At 37.3% G+C, this 19,254-nt stretch overlaps 1 gene segment (V, D, J or C); it reads right to left on the bottom strand.

Annotated features, from left to right (window-relative positions):
- Window positions 1-1,081: 1,081 nt before the first annotated feature.
- LOC128099597 (immunoglobulin kappa variable 2-28-like) lies at window positions 1,082-1,832 on the bottom strand. The segment is given in 2 exon segments: window positions 1,082-1,413; window positions 1,784-1,832. Coding segments are annotated over 2 exon segments (381 nt in total).
- Window positions 1,833-19,254: the final 17,422 nt, after the last annotated feature.

Raw genomic sequence — 19,254 nt, 5'->3', positions numbered from 1 at the left:
AACATTCATGTCTAAAGAATAAAAACTGACAATAAGAGAGATCAAACAGTATTCAAAGATATTTTGCTAAATTTTCATGCACGTACATATTATCCTTGAGGTTATTTTGTCCTATATGTTTCCCATACTTCACTTCCTCCCCTTCCTGTTAGTCTCTTTTCTACAAACATGTCAGGTTTGAATCACCTAGCTAATATACAGTGGCTCTCCCACTCTTGTCGGTTCCCTACAGGGACATTGAAGATGGGAGCTGTCACCTGGGAAAGGAGATACAAAAGGGTGCTGTTGTTAAGGTATGGGCACCAGGAACATCCTGGTCCTCCTTCTCTTCTGTGCATGGGAATCAGAGAGCTGGGCTGTAGAATCTTTCTGTAAACCTCCCCCAGTCATTAGAAATAGGTCCCACTTCTCTCAAGTGAGCTCTGATTCCCTGCAGAGATTTTCCCCTCCATGCTGGCTATCTCTGGTATGAGAAACTAAACTCTCCCTGTAGCTCCACACCATGCCATTTCCTTTGGTTTGTCTGTCCAGAGCATTAATAACTGTTATAATGCATACATACCTTGGTCCTCAGTTATCCATCTCAGTGTCTTCTAAAACCATGACACCACATACAAAGCCAAAAAGTTTTTTCCTATAGAAAGTTCACTTCTAATTTGTATCATATACACACATGTCATTATATGTATCCATTTATAGTCTAATTAACAAAAATGAGAGTAACCACATGATAGTTGTTGATATGATATCTAATTAATCCAAGTAATATGATGATGTTCACTTGCTTTCAGTATCCTGAGATCACCATTTCTTCATTTTCTTTACTGTTAAAAAATAAATTTCTTAATTTGGATACAAAGGAAATGGAAATTATAAAGTTCCCAAGTAAATGAATATAGCTGGAAATTATTATACAATATAAGGTTTAGAACTGAGTACTTAATTTGGAGTAGTTGTTGAATCTGGTAAACCGTTGTGCTGTGGAAGGGTATGTACTTATGCCATGCTGGTTACACCACTTTGCACCCCAAACAAGGAACTTAAGAGGCAGCTTTGTCACCTCACTCAGGGAGGTTTTTGTTCAGGGATGTATCACTGTGGGAGGAAATTCTAGCCACTGCTGACAGTAATAAATGCCAATATCCTCAGCATCCACTCTACTGATTTTCAGTGTGAAATCCGTTCCTGACCCACTGCCACTGAACCTGTCTGGAACTCCTGAGGCAAGCTTGGACATCAGATAGATCAGGAGCTGAGGAGACTGGCCTGGTCTCTGCAGGTACCAATACAAGTAAGTGTTGCCATTGCTATGTAGGAGACTCCTACTAGACCTGCAGGAGATGGAAGCTGATTCTCCAAGAGAGACAGGACTGGAGAGTGCAGACTGGGTCATCACAATATCCCCACTGGCCCCTGAAATAACAAAAATAAAAGGTTATGTTCAAACAAAATGACACAATAAATAATATTCCTTCCTTCATTTATTTCCTACTTATTATATCCATGCTTCGTTCATATTCCATAAATGTTCTACATAAAATACCTATATAGAGAGAGCATAGAGACTCTCTAGAAATCACCTGGACCATCTGCTTTGATACTTGGCAGAGTTGCCACAAGAGGACAGGTTCTTGTCCTTTCACCCTCTAAACTTCAAAATCCCATTCCTGGAGAGCAAGCCTGGAAATCTCACACATGGACAGAGCATGCATCTTCATCAGCAATGTCCTAGGAATCCCCTATCCCCCACAATCTCTTTCTTAATCATTGTTTTTCTCCATACCTGGAAGCCAAAACACAAGCAGCCCTAGGAGCTGAGCAGGGAACTTCATTCTGTGAACTTGATATGAAGAGTCCAGAATAGCCAAGACAGAAACAGGGCCTAGCTTTTGTCCTGTACTTGCAAGAAGAAGTACACCCGAGGGAGCAATATGCAAATCCCCTGGTTGATACAGCTGTGTGAAAAGAACCAAGGGAGTGAAAAGCCCACCCTTAAGAGCAAAGTGACATAAAGTATCTCCTATGATTGTAGAAAAATGGATTCATACCCTACTGTATATAACAGGGGACAACTGGATGCCACTGTGTAAGCTTGCACAAATGGAGACATATAGGATCTATAAGCACCAAGCATGCCAAGATAGCATCCCAGGACCAAGGCAGTCTTTTCAACACACTTTGTATATGCTAATGTTTTTTGAGCATAGCATCTTCCTGGCTAAGTGAACCTTACTTTATTTGTTTGTTTTAGTTTTGTCATATTGGCCACCCAATAAGGAAAACAAAAGGGACAAGTAATCCTTATTTTTACATGATAAATGACTCTCTAGTGGCCACTTACTTCAAGAGTGTTGATGCTTTAAAGATGGAAAAGGAGGAATGAAGTTATGGAAAATGCATATAATTCCCAATAGACAGTTATTACTTGAATAAATACATGGTTAAATGAATAGAATTTCTACCATTTAGTGATAGGACTCAAATAGACAGCTACAATACTCTAATTCAGACTGGGAGGGTTTAAATACTATTTCTTCTATATTAGAAATTAAGCAATTGGTTTCTGTGACTCAAGTCCTGAGGCCTTAGCTGAAGAATATGTGTTCAAATCGATATAGCATATCCTTCTAGAAATCTGTATAATTGTAACCTTGTGTTTATTGTATAAATAAGTAATAGCATATGTCTCTAGATTGCTGTAGAAAACATGTTCATCACATGTTGGAAAATTCGGGGTATGGAGAGAGAACACATCACACATGAGTCAGTGAAGTTTTACTTGATATTTTCTGTTTGGTCTGGAAGGATTTTCCTCCTTTGATAATTTCATACATATGTACAATAAAACATGATCATATTAATGCTCCATTTTACCATCCATGTGCTGTTACAATACCTCACCCTCCTAAAATAATGTCTTCTCTTTTTGTTTTGTGTTGTTTCTTGATAACCCATTAAGCCCAATTATTAAACTCCATATGGTCTTGGGTATGAGTCCATACACTGGATCACTCCCTAGACTTTCTACAGAGGATTCTGTTTTCTTACTCTTAGAACTTGCTAAGACCAGAATGCCAGGATTCACTACAAAACCAAAACCAACAACCAAAATGCTTCATGCATTTATGATAACTATATGATTTCTCTATGACATATTCTACCACAAAGACCATTTATAATCCTTTTAGCTAATGGGGTTCTGAAAGGACACAATATATAAAGCCAAAGAAGGAAGAAGTACCTCTATCTGTAAAATGTATCTATTTTCTTTGAAAAATCACTATGGGTAAAGTTGCAACTAAGGTATGAAACAGTGGCTTGTGTCACATTCTACCTGTGTGTGCCAGGGGTGATCCAGACTCACCCATATAACTTGGGTAATGACCACTCAGGAATATACAAGAATTAAAATTACATGGCATTTTCTGGTTTGTCTTTGTAGTGGATAGAGTTAGTATTTGAAAGTGTTATTGCATGTTATGAGAAATACTGAGGATTCCATGACAGTGGTAAAGTACACTCTCTTTCAAATGCAGGTTGCTTATGGTGAGTATGAAATATGATGTGCTTTCTTAACCACTGACCATGAGAGGATTTCAGAGAAAGACTGTACAGAAATTTGTGTGTGGATCTTGGAGCCTGATCCAGATTCTGCTGGTACCAGTGTCAGCTTGTACCTTGATTGGCCTGAAGAAAATGGCAGCACTGTCCCCTGGAGACATAGACAGAGTAGAGACTGGGTCTACACAATTGCATTACTGCAGACTGAAACCAAATGTGAAACATGAGCAGAACATGATTGTGGTGGAGGCCACTCCTGTCAATCAGTGAAAGAAAAAGTGCTTCATTGTTATTCTATTATGTTAACTGATGTATATTCAACATATAAGGAATTAAAAATCAATACCATATTTAAATATCACTTCATAGTAATTATTAAGTTGATAACAGAATAAATGACAAACACTTTATCTGTAGAGAAATGTGAAATAATCATAAATTATTGCATTGTTACTAGGCATGGAAATTAGGTATAGCCCATAGAAAACATGGAACCTGATGAAGTCCCCAGGGATATGCCTTCCATTTCACTGACCAATTTCACTGCAAGGTACTCCAAGTTCAGGAGAACTGAAGCATGAAAGCCATGAAAGCAGTGTGAAAGTTTGCACTCTCCCCTGTTCACATCAGCATTATTCAGAATAGGCAAAGGGAGTATAAAGAAAATTTGGAATAAACCACACAATGAATTATAGCAATATCCATATGCAGTCATACCTTGATTGATAATAACAATGAATTCTGTGTAATGTATCACAAGATAATTTTACAATTGTGTAAATATCACAAAGTAAATGAATATAAGTCTAGATTATAAATCGTTCTACCTACTAAGGCTTTTGATATATACCATTGTTCCTAAGTATGGCACCTATAGAAAGATGAGCATATTGACTACTGGACTCAATAATAACACAATGGTAGGTAATTATAGATTTAAGCATGTCTAAGCAATTAATAGATATAGTGAAATTACATTATAAAAGATAAAGTATAATACACTTACAGAAGAGAGGGTACATGTTGTAAGCACAGACTGCAGGCTGAAAGTTCCTCCGAGGAAATCGGTGAGTGACAGAAGACTGAAAGTGAAGGGTACGGCCACCACAGTCACATCAGAGTTAAAAGTCCTGTGTGATGCATCAGCCATCCCCAAGCTTGCAGTTGCAACAGGAAATAACCAGCAACTCTGAGATTCTCCACTAGAAATAAGCCTAATCTTACATCTGGTTCATCATGCATCACTGACTCACCTGCTCCAGCAACAAATGTGAGTCATAGACTGAGTGTGTGAACAACTGACCCCCAAGTGGGCACTTCATGTTCTCTTTACCACCTTCAACCAAAGTCTTCAAACTCTTTTGTTTCCTTGATATTGATCCAATTTTTATTATCTTTTATTTACACAAATTATGTTGAATAAAGCATATATTTCTATGTTGTCCAAATGTGACATTCAGTTCCAACACTGGAATTCACATAATAGCCATTCTTTTTCATTATGCTGTGAGTAATACAGTCCTAAACATTTTGACTCTATGCTTTTGTGTAGCTGGAGTTTTCCTGCCTGGCCCACAGTCAGGACAAATCTCTATCACCTGCCAGTCCCACAGCGGTCAGACCCAACCAAGTAAACACAGAGACTTATATTGCTTACAAACTGTATGGCCGTGGCAGGCTTCTTGCTAACTGTTCTTACAGCTTACATTAATCCATTTATATTAATCTATACCTTGCCACGTGGCTCGTGGCTTACCGGCATCTTCACATGCTGTTTCTCATCATGGTGGCTAGCAGTGTCTCTCTGACTCAGCCTTCCACTTCCCAGCTTTATTTTCCTCCTTGTCCTCCCTACACTTCCTGCCTAGCCAATGGCTGATCAGTGTTTTATTTATTGACTAATCAGACACACATTTGCCATACAGAACATCCCACAGCACTTTTGCTTTTGAGAAAATTTACTAAAGTTTATCCTGTAATTTTAAAAACAAGATGGACAGAAGTTTCTTCTTTTGGTGGCTTGAGGACAGAAGAATCCAGTGTTGTGTGTCTTATAAACTGAAGAACAGAGGAAGTTAAGGGAATATGCAAGTGAGGAGGTTGGATTTGAAAGTGTTTTTTTTTTATTTTTTTGAGAAAACTTTATGAAGGTAACATAGGGAAGTCTTAGAACTAATTAATATGTTGTATAAAATGAATGATATTTTTTACATTATACAATTGTGACATCACATTGGAGACTGTGATACTATATTAGAGAAAACTGTCTTTCCCTTTGCCACCAGTTATCAATTGCTAAGAGCTTCTTGGTTAAGGTTGTGACTTTGTGTCCACTTCCTCTTATTCCTTCTAGGATTTTGTCTAGTTTGAAGTTGTGCAGGTTGTGTGTGCTATCACAATCCTTGAGAGTTCATATGTGTATCAGCCCTGTTGTGACTGGATGGAACTATTTCTTTGGTGCCACCCACCACCCCTGGCCCTTATAATCTTTCTGCCTCAAGAGGGAAGTTTTATCAACAAAGTTTTCATGCTGCATGTGTACAAATTACTGATCAGAATACTCAATCTCCAAGAATACAATAATGTTACTATAACAAAAAATGACTTACAAAGGTGATATATGAGTTTGATATGTGGCCAAAAAAATTTAATGAGTAAAGTCATCTATCTCCAAGTCTGATAACCTAAGGTTGACCCCTGGTATCCATGTGATAGAAGGAAAAAACTACTGTGCATTTGTTCTCTGACTTCAATGTGTATGTTACGTGTGTGTGTGTGTGTGTGTGTGTGTGCGTGTGTGTGTGTGTGTGTGTGTGTGTGTGTGTGTTGTATGATGTGTTTTAGTTGCCATGAGTTATCCATATCCTCATTTGGTTGGCTATATTCATGGATGATTTTAATCGGTGCATGTGCACATGTCCAGGACAGTAAGGAAGATTAACCAGTCTAATACCCTTCCTTCATGTCTGGTTGTTCTGAATTGCCCTTGGCACCACTGTGCTGCTGCTTGTGGCATGCCATCAGTGTATCTGTTGACAGAGAAACCAGGTAACTGCAAGGCAACATGGAAAATGCAGTGGCTGTGACTTGTCCTCCAGAGTGACTCAATATTTACTTCTTATAGAATCCTGGAGGATCTGCTGAAGTGCTCTCCAGATAAACATGTAAGGGCAGCTGACTCCTCCAAGCACAAATGCTTTCATTTGAAGTGTACCATCATGAGAGGAAAATCTGGACCTTGAAAGCAATAATAAATCATCAAATCCTCAGGCTCTGCCCTGCTGATTTTGAGTGTGAAATCTGTCCCTGCCTTACTGCCATCATGTCTGTCTGGGACCTCAGAAAATTAGGTAGAAAACTTATAGATCAGGAGCTGTGGAGACCTGCGTAGTCTCTTCAGGTACCAACTCAAATAGCTGTTTGCACTACTAAGTAACAGGATCTGACCAATGCTGCAGGAGATGGAGGCTAGCTCTCCAAGGACGATAGCCAGCAACAGTGGAGACTTGGTTAGCACAACATCCACTCCTGGATCCTAAAATTATAAAGGCAGAAAATACATGGGATTAAATATAAACACAGCAGGATATTTTTATAATTTTCCCTCATTAGTTTATTCCTTTGAACCTTTTAATTACTCTTATGAAATTATGTATTATAAAAATATGTTTACAAAGGAATAGGGACTCTAGATTTCTTTTATGGTAGTTATCACAATTAATGATTGCAAGAGTATAGCTGAGAACATGTGTCCTGCATTCTTCTGAAATCTCCTTCACCTTAATAGATCTATTCTGATCATACTCATTCTGAAGGTAAACCCCACATAGTTCACATGTAAACAGAACACTCACTGAAAGCACAGAGTCAAGAAATATGACACACCCACTGATTCTCATTTCTCATTTCACTTACCAGGGATCCAAAGCCTCAGCAGTCCCAGGAGCTGTCGTGGCAACTGAAGAGTCTTTATCAGTCAGGTTACAAAGAGATCTGAACTTTTATCTGAGAATGTGATGGAAATGTACTCACTAAAAACATCATGGCAATTCCTTTCAGGGTTCAGCAGTACACAAAGTCAAAGTGAAATAAGGCAAACTTTTTAGGAAATGGTGACATGTCTCCTGTGTTTGGAGGAGATCAGGGAGGTCTCTACTGTTACAGCATTAAGAAGGACTTCAGGTTAAGAATGTTGATCTGTGGAAGGATGTGGTGCATACATCCCTTCCATCCTGAGACAGTATCAGACTCAGCAATACACACTTGGATACTCACATTAGTCCCTGAGAGGACAATGGCCACTGTGTGTGGTTCCCAGCTGTTCTATACAGAGAGAAAGCACACCCACACAAATACAGATGTTTACGTTCATATGTTATATTGAACAGCAGTATGGACTAGGCTCATTTAAGTATGGTTTAATATTTTTGTCACCTGAATAATTATTATAGAAGGTTCCATAATTGTTAAAAACTGTCTATTCTTTGGACTTATAACTATAACAATACAGGAGAACTCAAGTACAAAGAACTTGAGAGGTTTACAGATAGAGAGCTACAGCCTTTTTCAAGGCAAGAGGCACAGCAGACATTATTTCATCACACAGAATCTGAATATAGATTCCATGTAAAAACTTGAACAATATAACACTCTGTCATACTTCTTCATTATGCTTATATGTATTGAATACATCAAAGTACTTCTTAAGAATTCCTTCTAGACAATGATTTAGAATAAGAAAGAAAACTTTTACTGATTTTGTTTCTGAGTAGTGTTTCTTAGTTGTCTTCATGTAGAATCATGAGGTTTACTTGATTTCTTGCCCAATGGAAGAAACTCAGTCTCCCATCTATTCTCTATGTGGACTAGCACATCCAAGAGTCCACAGTTCATGAAGGCTATATAGTATTTTTAGCAAAGTAAATAGTAAAACCAAATATTTTTGGTGAGTGTTTGTCAAATTTACTGGGAGAAATGTCAAGTAGGGAGGTCAGTCTACGGTGTTAGCAACTCTTAATAAAGTCCTTGCCTTCAAAGATGCTCCATCTCTGCATCCTTCTCTCTCAAACCCTTTTCTTCCTCCCTGAAGTCTAAAACATGATAGACAGTATGCCTTCCTTCTTATATGCTGAGTTAAGTTAAGCCTTTCCTTCTTTAAGTTCCATTCTTCGGTGTCTTTTGTCATGGTGACAAGAGAACATAACTAATATGCATTTTAAATATAAGCGTCTTTAAAATGTTTCATGGTGTCCAGGCTCATTTAATTGGTTCTATTGCAGGCAAACATGCTAATCTCCAATCTTTAATTTGTTTGATTTGAGACAGAAACTGGAATAATAATGAAAACTTGGGGTAATGAGAAAACCTTGAGTCCAAAATACATGAACAAATAGAGATCTTCTACATTGGGACACAAAATTTGTTTTGTTTTTTTTTTAGATCAAATTTTGCCTGGATAATTCCTTACATTACAAAAAAAAATTCTTATACTCTGTGGTCATTGATATTGACTGTTGACTGTTGTGGAATATTAATTGAGAATGTGTTACATTTGTTTAAGCTGTGGAACCTTATTTTTTAATAATGCAAAAATATGTTGCATTCTTTTATGCTACATTTGTTTAACTCTGTGAAGCTGTGTTACTTTGCTTGTCTAAAACCTGATTGGTTTAATGAATAGGAGAACAGCCAATAGCTAGACATGAGAAAGTCTAGGCATGGTTGGCAGGCAGAGAGAGTAACTAGGAGGAGAATCTGGGAAGAGAAGATTGAGGAGTGCTGAAGAAGGAGAAAGGACACCAGGGGTCAGCCACCCGGCTACACAGTCAACCATGGAGTAAGAAGGGAAGAAACGTATATAGAATAGAGAAAGGTAAACGCCAAGAGACAAAAGATAGATGGGATAATTTAAGTTAAGAAAAACTGGCTAGAAACAAATGAAGTTAAGGACTGGCATTCATAAGCAAGAATAAATCTTTGTGTTTTGGGGGCGGGGAGCTGGGTGGCGGGCCCCAAAGAATAAAGAGCCAAAAAAGCAGAGAGTAAAATATACCCAATAACAGTTAACTTGACAGAATCTAGAAGCACCCAGGAGACACCTCTGGGCTCAGATGTGAAGGATTATGTGGACTGCTAATTCAGGGCATGCCTGTGAGTGAAAACCCACCTTAAATGTGGCAGGCCTCATCCTGTGGCTTGGGTTCTGCACTCAATGAAAAGGAGAAAGTAAATTAAACACCAGCCTTCATAACTTGCTGCTGCCTCCATCTGCTGCTCCTGTTTTTTTTTTCCTGACATGAAATGGATGGCATGCTCCAACTATGACCTCAAATAAGCCTTCTCTCCTATTAGCAGTTGATGTAATTTTATCACAGCAGCAGGGAAAGTAACCAACCTATCAAAAGCATGATGCTCTGACCTTGAGAAATTATCATAAGTCTGAATCTCAATTATTAGAGCATTTAATTTTGTACTTTTAGGAAATAAAGTGAAATGTATTTTCAACATGTGTATTCTTAAAAAATTTCTTTAGGTAAAGTAAAGACACTCTAAAATCCAGCTCCTTAAACTTCCTGTGGGTTCTTGCTCCCTTGCTGAGGTAGACATTTTCCATTACTTGGTGTAAGGGGAGTCTCTGCCTAACATCTGTAAAGTGATCATCATTTAATTCATTCTTTCTCAAGCTCTGGATTGTGACCCTTTTGGGGGTCAAATGATATTTTCATAAGGGTCACCTAAGACCATCCTGCATATCAGATATTTCCATTACAATTCATAACAGAAGCAAAATAACAATTAGGAGGTAGCAATGAAAATAATTTCATGTATGGGAGTTACCACAACATGAGGAACTGTATTAAAGGGTCATACCATTAGAAATGTGGAGAACCACTGATTTGATGACATTTTCCTGCTTTTTCAAACTGACTTGATAACACAAACATACATATATAGAAACTGTGTATTGTTGTCTTCATGCAACTTTTGGGTAGTAAAAACATTTGTATTAATTAACGTAAAGGTCACACCTCTCACTGAAGATTTTCAAATTTTTGGCAAAGTGACTGCTATATGTGTTTATAACAATTTATTTATTTATTTATTTATTTATTTTGGTTTTTCGAGACAGGGTTTCTCTGTGTAGCTTTGCGCCTTTCCTGGAACTCGCTTTGGAGACCAGGCTGGCCTCGAACTCACAGAAATCCGCCTGGCTCTGACTCCCGAGTGCTGGGATTAAAGGCGTGCGCCACATTAATTTCTCATCAAGAAAATTTTCGGAATAAAAATCTTGAAACTTCTGTTGCTCTAGAACCACTTCTTGTACAAAAATCTGTATTAATCAGAGTTCTCTAGAGAAATAGAATTGATAGAAGAAATACTTATAATTATTACACATATACATATATATATATATATATATTTGTGTATAAATGATATTTATTAGAGTGGCTTATAGTTTTTGTCCAGCTACTCCAACAATAGCTGTCTTTTGACAGAAAGTTCGAGAATCCAATACTTGTTTCTTCAGTTCATGAGTTCGGATATCTCAGCTGGTCTTCATTGCACGGCAGAATCCCAAAAAAGTAGGCACTAACACTAGTGAAGGAATGGACTTAACAGCAAGATTGAGGGAGACCAGGTAAAAAGCAGGAGTTTCCTTCTTCAGTGTTCTGATATAGGCTGCCACAAGAAGGGGTGTCTCAGGTTTAAAGTGGGTCTTCCCACCTCAAATTATCCATCAAGAAAAAGTACTCACAGGTATACCCAACATTTTGGAGTTTCATTAATTCCAGATAATAGTCAGATTAACAATGAAGAACAGCAATCAGAAGCATAATCTTGGTTCATCATGTAACTGGCAAAATTCATGTTGGGACATGGTGATTACAATGTACTATCAAGTGTTAATTTCCATCATGAAAATTATTCTGGAAGCACATGATTCACTTGCCTTTTCACTATTTGTTCTCCTAACAAGATGTTCAATGAGAGACCTCTGTAAGATTTATTAGAAGAAAAGGCAATGCTATTCCATCAACATGGAAAAGAGGGCCTATGTTGAAGATCGATAATTTCCAGAGAGTTGCTCCAGGCAGCTGAGCCATCAGCTCAGTCACATTTGGCCTTCTTAGCCAAGTCTACAAGCTACATGACTAGAGACTTTAGATCTTGGGTGGCAAATACATGCTGGCCACTAGTGAAGAATGAGATAATTACTCCACTATTAGTATTTGCACTTTGTATTTTCGTACTCCCCAACTTTGGGTAGGTAACAGAATAATCATTTTAAAATTGTCACACTTTCTTTGTGATGATCTTTCCAAAGTTTGGGAATGCAGCTCACTCTCTGTTTCAAAACCCAAATCATAACCACTGCACTGTGCATGGATTATTTTCTAGGACTCTTGATAGAGTTCATTTCTCTGACAGTTAAAGAATTAAAAAGCAAGAAAAAATTACAAGTGAAACAAGTAGGAGAAGGGAAAATCTCAGACACAGAATATATAGAGTTAGTCGGTGATGAAAGGTTTTCATTGGGAGTGAATCTCACACACAGCAAAGCCCACAGAAAGATCCTCTGCAGAGCAGAGGGCAGACTTAAAAATCCTGGTGTCTCCTTGAGGGTTATAAATTTTAAGAATATTTGAGGGTTCTTCCTCCCCTAGTTTAAAATTGGTCAGCTTTCACTAGGATAGGGAGGCTGACAAGTCCACAACTTTGGGCAAATGTGTCTTGATCCAGCTTGAACTTCAAGGACAGTAGTATGGCAGGTCCATCTGCAGCGAAACCCTTAAGTAGAAAGACATGTGGTCATGGCGACCCCTGCAGGAGATATGGTCAAAATGGTGACAATATGAGCGCTATAACCAAGCTTTTCTGAAATCCGTGTCCTTACAGCTAGTTAATTATCCTTTTATTTTCATCCAGTGTTCACAACCCTTTCCCCTGGGACTTCTTATATCTACTAACAATATATAATCTCACCTTTTTATCTTTTCATAATTTATCTGGCATTATGTGTAAAATAGTCTCTAGAAACCTTAAAAGAAGAGGCTAAAAAATGGAAGAACATATTTGTTATTTCATCAATTCATGTTCTGACCCTTATAAGCATACTCAAGTGTCCAAGCGTACTGGATGGATTTTGTCAGCTTGACACAAGCCTAGATATCTGAGAAGAGGGTACTTTGATTAAGGAATTACCTCCATCAGATTGGCTTGTGAGAAAGCTTGTTCTTCAATAATTATTGATGTGTGAGGGCTCAGCCAACTGTGGGGATTATCTACTCCTGGATAGGGAGTCTTACATTGAAGTCCATTGTCTCTGCCTCATTTCCTACATCCAGGTTTCTGCATTGAATTCCTGCCCTTACTTAACTCAATGGTGCATTATAAACTGTAAGCTAAATGAACACTTTCCACTTCAAGTTAATAGTCTGGCTTTTGTGATCCTCCTCCAGCTGACCTGTCCCTTTCAGCTGCCTCCACCCCCTGACTCATTTACCCCAGTTTTTCTGTGGTGTGTGCAGGAAAGGGCCTCAGTTAAGTATGGAACACTGAATAGCCAGGCACCCTTTTCTTGGACCATTTATTTCCCTTAAATATGTCCCTGATTGACAAAATTATGATAGTTTTGATCACACTTCAAAAAAAGTTCCTATTTTTAGTTAAAAAATGAATGTGGAAGATCACACAGAATGGCTGTATCATTGAGGGACAGGAGCTTTGCTGGAACTAACTGTGATTCATCTGTGGCAGGTGATGTTTGGACATTTCAAATAACCAATCATTCTAGGTAACTCTCTGACTGATTGTAGTATAGCTGAAAGAGGAAGAGATGTCCAATGCTCACCATGAAACGATGAGTCAGAATAGCAAATTCCTTCCTCTGATTATTTTCCAGTTAAACTGGAGATGGAAACAGATACCTGAGATGCTTTCAGAGGCAGTACAAAAAAGCCTTGCATGAAAGAGAAAAGGAAAGATGGAAAGAAACCTAAAGCTTGTGTGTGCGTGTATGTGTGTGTGTGTGTGTATATATGTGTGTGTGTGTGTGAGAGAGAGACAGACAGACAGACAGACAGACAGAAAGTGCTTTTGGAGTCTTGTGCAGGAAGACAAAGCTTCCTGAAATGTTTCAACTTTGTTTTTATTGTTTTGTTCTGTTTTGCTAGTATTATCCTAGTTGTATTTATTAGGGATAAGTCATTATTATTTATATTTTTTAGTAAATTGCTTGTAAATGCTCAGTTTTTCATATATATATATATATATATATATATATATATATATATATATATATATATATATATGCCAAGTATTTCAACATGGATAAAGGATAAAGGTGCAGGTAAAAACATTTTTGCCAAGCATGAGGATCTGAGTTTGGTCTCTGGACCATAGTGAAGGGAGAGACCTGACTCCAACAAGAAGTCCTCTGATGTTCACATCAAAAAAAATGTAAATATGAATTTATTTTTAAGTGAATACATAAGGATGGAGAGATGGCTTAGCAGTTAAAAGTATATACTGCTTTTCTAGAAGACCCATGTTTTTGGATTTCTAGAACCCACAATTGGTGTCTCATGACTACTTTTTACTCCAGCTGCAGGGAATCCAGTGCCCTCTGCTGGGAATTGTGGGTTCTTGCACATATGAGGTGTGAGTGCATACACACACACACACACACACACACACACACACACACACACACACAGACACAAACACGTGTGTGTGTGCCAGAAGACATAAATTAAATGATAATGAAGATTTAAAATTAAATTTAAAATGATCATTTATCAGTTTGTGTGTTTTTAACCTCTTCATTAAAAAAAATAGAGAGCCTACCTCTAGCCTATCTAGTATATTTCATTACTCCATGTCTTTCTGTTATGCAACCTTGCAGTATGTTTAAAAGTAAGGTAGAACAGGTCTCCTCTTTTGTTGTTGTTGTTGTTTTCCTTGTTTGTTTTTTAATACTCAAAATTATTTTGGATACTCAAACTGATTGATTACATATGATACTAGACTGTTTTAAAAATCTAATGTTTATGTTAATGTTTATTTTCCAGATTGGAATGGAATGAAGGGAGAACAGGTGGACTATTAATTAACATGCCCCAAAGTGATCAATAATGAGACTTATATCACTATTTTAGATATTTTAATATATGTTGATTTTGTTGATTCTGGACCTTAATTGAGTGAGTCAAAATTATCTGAATAAAGGAAGGGCAGAAGCTTTAGTTTGTAACATTTGAACAGGTATTTACTCATCAATAAAAAGACTCTGAATGACACAACTAAGCACTAACAATATCTTCTCAAGTTCTCCATCCAGAGAGAAATGAGCAAAAATGCACACATGTCCGCATACTCCTAACATCTTCAATAAACAGGTCAATTACAAAATTAAAAAAAAAAACATTTGGAGTAGAAACTGTGTCAGTATAAATGTCTGTCAATGGGATTTTAATACTGTTGATACAAACTTGGAATGATATTAAATGACAATAAACAACAAGAAGTTACAATAAAGCGTGAGATGGCTACAAATGTTAGTGTACTAACCATAAGCATTGTCAGGGACATTGCATTGTTGCTATACTTTTGAAACACCTTAAAAATTCAAAGCAAACTTCCAACAAACCAATCCAGAAGTGGCACAGTTCATGTAAGGAACCTTGTGTCAGGTGGCTCAGTAGCTGCTTCCTACAGAGAAGAGAGCTGTTTCTACCATTTGGGTCCTAAAAAAGAAAGAATTGCACTTCTAGTACCAGAAACCTGCCGTCTAGGCCAGCAGCTCTCCCTCATGTTACACACACACACACACACACACACACACACACACACACACACACACACACCAATTCCAGTCTCTTGAGGATGTGTTTGTTTCAGGGATGCAGTGGCTTCTGAACCTGCTAGCCAAAAGCTCAGCTTACCAACTACAGACTCCACTCATCTAAACCACTTGCCTGCCTGTGACCCTTTCCTGAACGTGCTACAGGCATATAGAAGACTCCAAAAATGCAACTAACAACCTGTTAGCAACTCCATGTACCTGACTGAATACCTGGTTCTGAATAGTGTGATACATTTCCCTTCTCTTTAAAGACCTCCAAACTTGGACAGATTCCATGTAGTCTTACTCTGAATAATATCAATATGAGAATTGGGCAATTTGAATTGGTTTGGAGTCCAAGTATAATAAAGAATCTGTGTCCAGGAATCAATAAATCATTTAATTTTTCTCTCTGAAGATTTGGCCACTGGGATACATAAACAGTTAATACACCTGTGTTGGGAGAGATACCCTATCCTTTAATCAACACCAGGACAGAGCTTGTGTTTATAAACTAAAGGAATGGGACATTGTTGCCTAAATAGTTTCAAATAATTGTAATATTTCAAATATGATTGTGCTTCTACATTAGCTTGGACGAAGAGAAGAGAACTGGAGGAAATCTTTGCCTAATGCAGTACAAACAAATCAGGTCATACAGATGAAAAATGAATTAAAATATTAAATTTCCAAGTGACAATCTTAGCCTCACTAATTATAGAAATGTAATATGTGTATATAGAGACCACTCAGAATTTTCATCCTGCAGCTTAGGGTTAAAGCCATGGAGTAAATAAAAAATACATTTATATGAAAGTTTGGGTAAGAAGAATATATTTTACTTAAATTGAAAACAAAAGTGATGTGGATATATACTTGTATATTTGGATTTAATGGGATTGGCCATAATGGGATTTAAAAACGTAGGAGACAAAAAAGACTAGTATGTAACAGTAAAGGGAGGAATTTAACCAATACATGTTTCTCTGCTTCTTGTCCGTGATCTTGAGCAGCTTTGAGCAAGGGAAACATGTTGAATTGGGACTAACTTTGATTCACATTTACCTGAGATGGACTTGTTTGCTGAGAGGCTTCCTAGCATGTCATCATCCTGTTGTAGAAGTAATACTAGGGCTGTGGCAATTCACTTGGCTGAGTTTTCACCTGCAAATGCTTATTGTAAATTCTCCAGCATCTCACACAGATGCAGAATGTGTTGTGCTCCTCATCTAATGAAGTCCACATTTGTCTGCTGGGCAATTTCAGGAAAAAAATATTTTTGTTAGTGTCCGTGTCACTGTGGAAAGATCAAGTGTTCTTTGAAAACAAAAATAAACTCCAATATACTTAGGCACCATCCTGCTGATTTTCTATGTAAAATAAAGTTCTGATCTACTGCTTCTGCATGAATCTGGGACCCCAAGAGGCACACTCTGAAGTCTCTTATATGAGGAGCTGTGGAGATTGGTCTGGGCTCTGCAAGTGCCATGTCAGATAGGTGTCTCTATTACTGTTTAGGTGGCTCTGACTAGCCCTGCAGGAGATGGAGGCTGGCTCTCAGAGGGTGACATCAGGAAAACTGGAGTCTGTGTCATCACATTGTCATCACTGGAAGTTGAAACTGAGCTAAATCTATAATTTCATTTACTTTAAGTGAGGTCTTTATATTTTGAGTTTTTAATTTTTGTTCATGCACCAAATATATTTTCACTAATAAAATGTAAATTGAAAACCTTAATGAGACTCTAAATACCACAGTATTACCTACTAAATCCCATGCCATTGTGTTAGCTAAGTTATTGATCATTGGAATGATAGGTTAACAGGTAAAGCCTAGACTGTTACACATCCGGGAGAAAGTGATCAATGTTTTAAAAATGCTAAAATATCTCTCTCAAATAAGAAGTGTAACATTATAATATATGATGTTGTCAGGGAGAGAGAAACTAAGATGGACTCATGGAAATCCTAAAATATATTTGGCAAGTGTTAGTCATTAGTTGAGACACTAGTACAAATTCTAGTCCTCCAAGACCTGGGCCAGAGGATCTATTCTATCATTACCGACTGATTATTTACATATTCACTTCTTATAAATTGGTTTTATAGTACAGAGTGTATAATCTATTAGAGAAGAATTAAAATGCATTAAACTATCTATATCAGATATGGAATGTATATCATATATTCCTACATGAAATATTTGCTAAAACTGAGAAGAGTACATTTTGTGTTGTGGGGATTATTCTACCATGTACAAGTTTTTCACATTGTTCTAAGTATTTTGTTTTAATTAATAAATCCCCCTGACCTTTCAATCTTGAGCTTTCTCAAGCATTTTCTTCTTTATTTCTGTCAAGTTCTGCCTTCAAAAGGAGAGATATAACATTGTTCCCCTGTTTTACACACATTTCACTCAGTTTTTCATTCTACCCATTTCCATATTGTTTACTCCATGGCTTGTGTTGCTTAAAAGTGACTACACTCCATCTGTTTCATACAAAGAATGATTTCCTCAAACAATCCCCTTTTCATTTTGTCATATATCAGAGTAAATGCAATTCTCTCACACAACGTTTCAGAAAATACAGCTTTTTCTAAACCACTGATATGATAAATTGAACTGGCCTTCATTTATAATCATCTCATAAGTGAGAAACCTCTACACATTTACCTTCCCTCAAAGGTTCTGTTAATCTCCTTAATGAATTTTAGGATTCATAACAGGATATTTAAATGATTTAAATTTCAATAAGGTAACAACATATAGCAAAACAGAATAGAAAATCTTTACTCCTTTTCCATGGATTAATGATCTGCTGTACTTTACAGATACATAGTTAGATAAACAGATAGATAGTGTCTTAGTTAGGGTTCTATTGCTGTGAAGAGACACCATGACCACTGAAAATCTTATAAAGAAAAAACATTTACTTGAGGTGACTTTCCTTTTCAGAGGTCTAGTCCATAATCATCATGGTGTGACATGGTGGCATGAAGGCAGACATGGTGCTAGAGAAGTAGTCAAGTGTCCTACATCTTATCTCATAGGCAACAAGAACTGGTCTCAGTGGGACACTGAGGGACACTTGAGCAAAAGAGACCCCAAAGCCTGCCTCTACAGTGATGCACTTCCTCCAACAAGGCCACACCCACTTAATAAAAACATATCTCCTAATAGTGCCACTTCCTTTAGGGGCCATTTACTTTCAAACCACCACAGATAGAGATTATCTATCTATCTATCTATCTATCTATCTATCTATCTATCTATCTATCTATCTATAATCTGTCTGTCTATCTATCTGTCATGTCTAGGTACTGGAAGTCCCAGAGTCTGAGGGTTACTAGCTTAAAAAAATAGCTGTGTTGTCTCGAGGTTTACAATTTTTTCTCTGTTAACATGATTTTTACCACATCTTTCTAGCTGTGAAAATAGCAACGGTAATGAGATAGCAAATATTCACTTAGATGGAAACATTGGAGGAAGTAAAGGCTCATACAGTGATTCTATTGCTGTTATGGTCATACAATTGAAAAATGAGTATATTTGTGTTCTGAATGTCGACCAGTTTTTAAAAAAATATATATCTTTATATGAATGAGAGTTCTATGGCTGCATGTTTGTTTGTAAGCACAATGTGCACATGTCTGGTGCCTTCAGAGGCCAAAAGAGGTTGCATGATACCCTGGAATTGAAATTAAAGGTAGTTGTGGGTCACCATTTGAATCCTGAGTATCAAATTTAGGTTCTGTTCAAGAACATCAGGTGCTTCTTAAAACTGGCATTCTCTCCAACTCTATGAACTACTTTGAAATGTATATATCCCCAAATTTTACAAGATGAC

This window comes from Peromyscus californicus, unplaced genomic scaffold (genome assembly GCF_007827085.1).
Source record: "Peromyscus californicus insignis strain IS unplaced genomic scaffold, ASM782708v3 Scaffold_6__1_contigs__length_162567912, whole genome shotgun sequence".
NCBI classification, from domain to species: Eukaryota; Metazoa; Chordata; class Mammalia; order Rodentia; family Cricetidae; genus Peromyscus; species Peromyscus californicus.
Note: the sequence above shows the minus strand (reverse complement) of the source record. Positions and strands in the feature narration are given on the sequence as shown.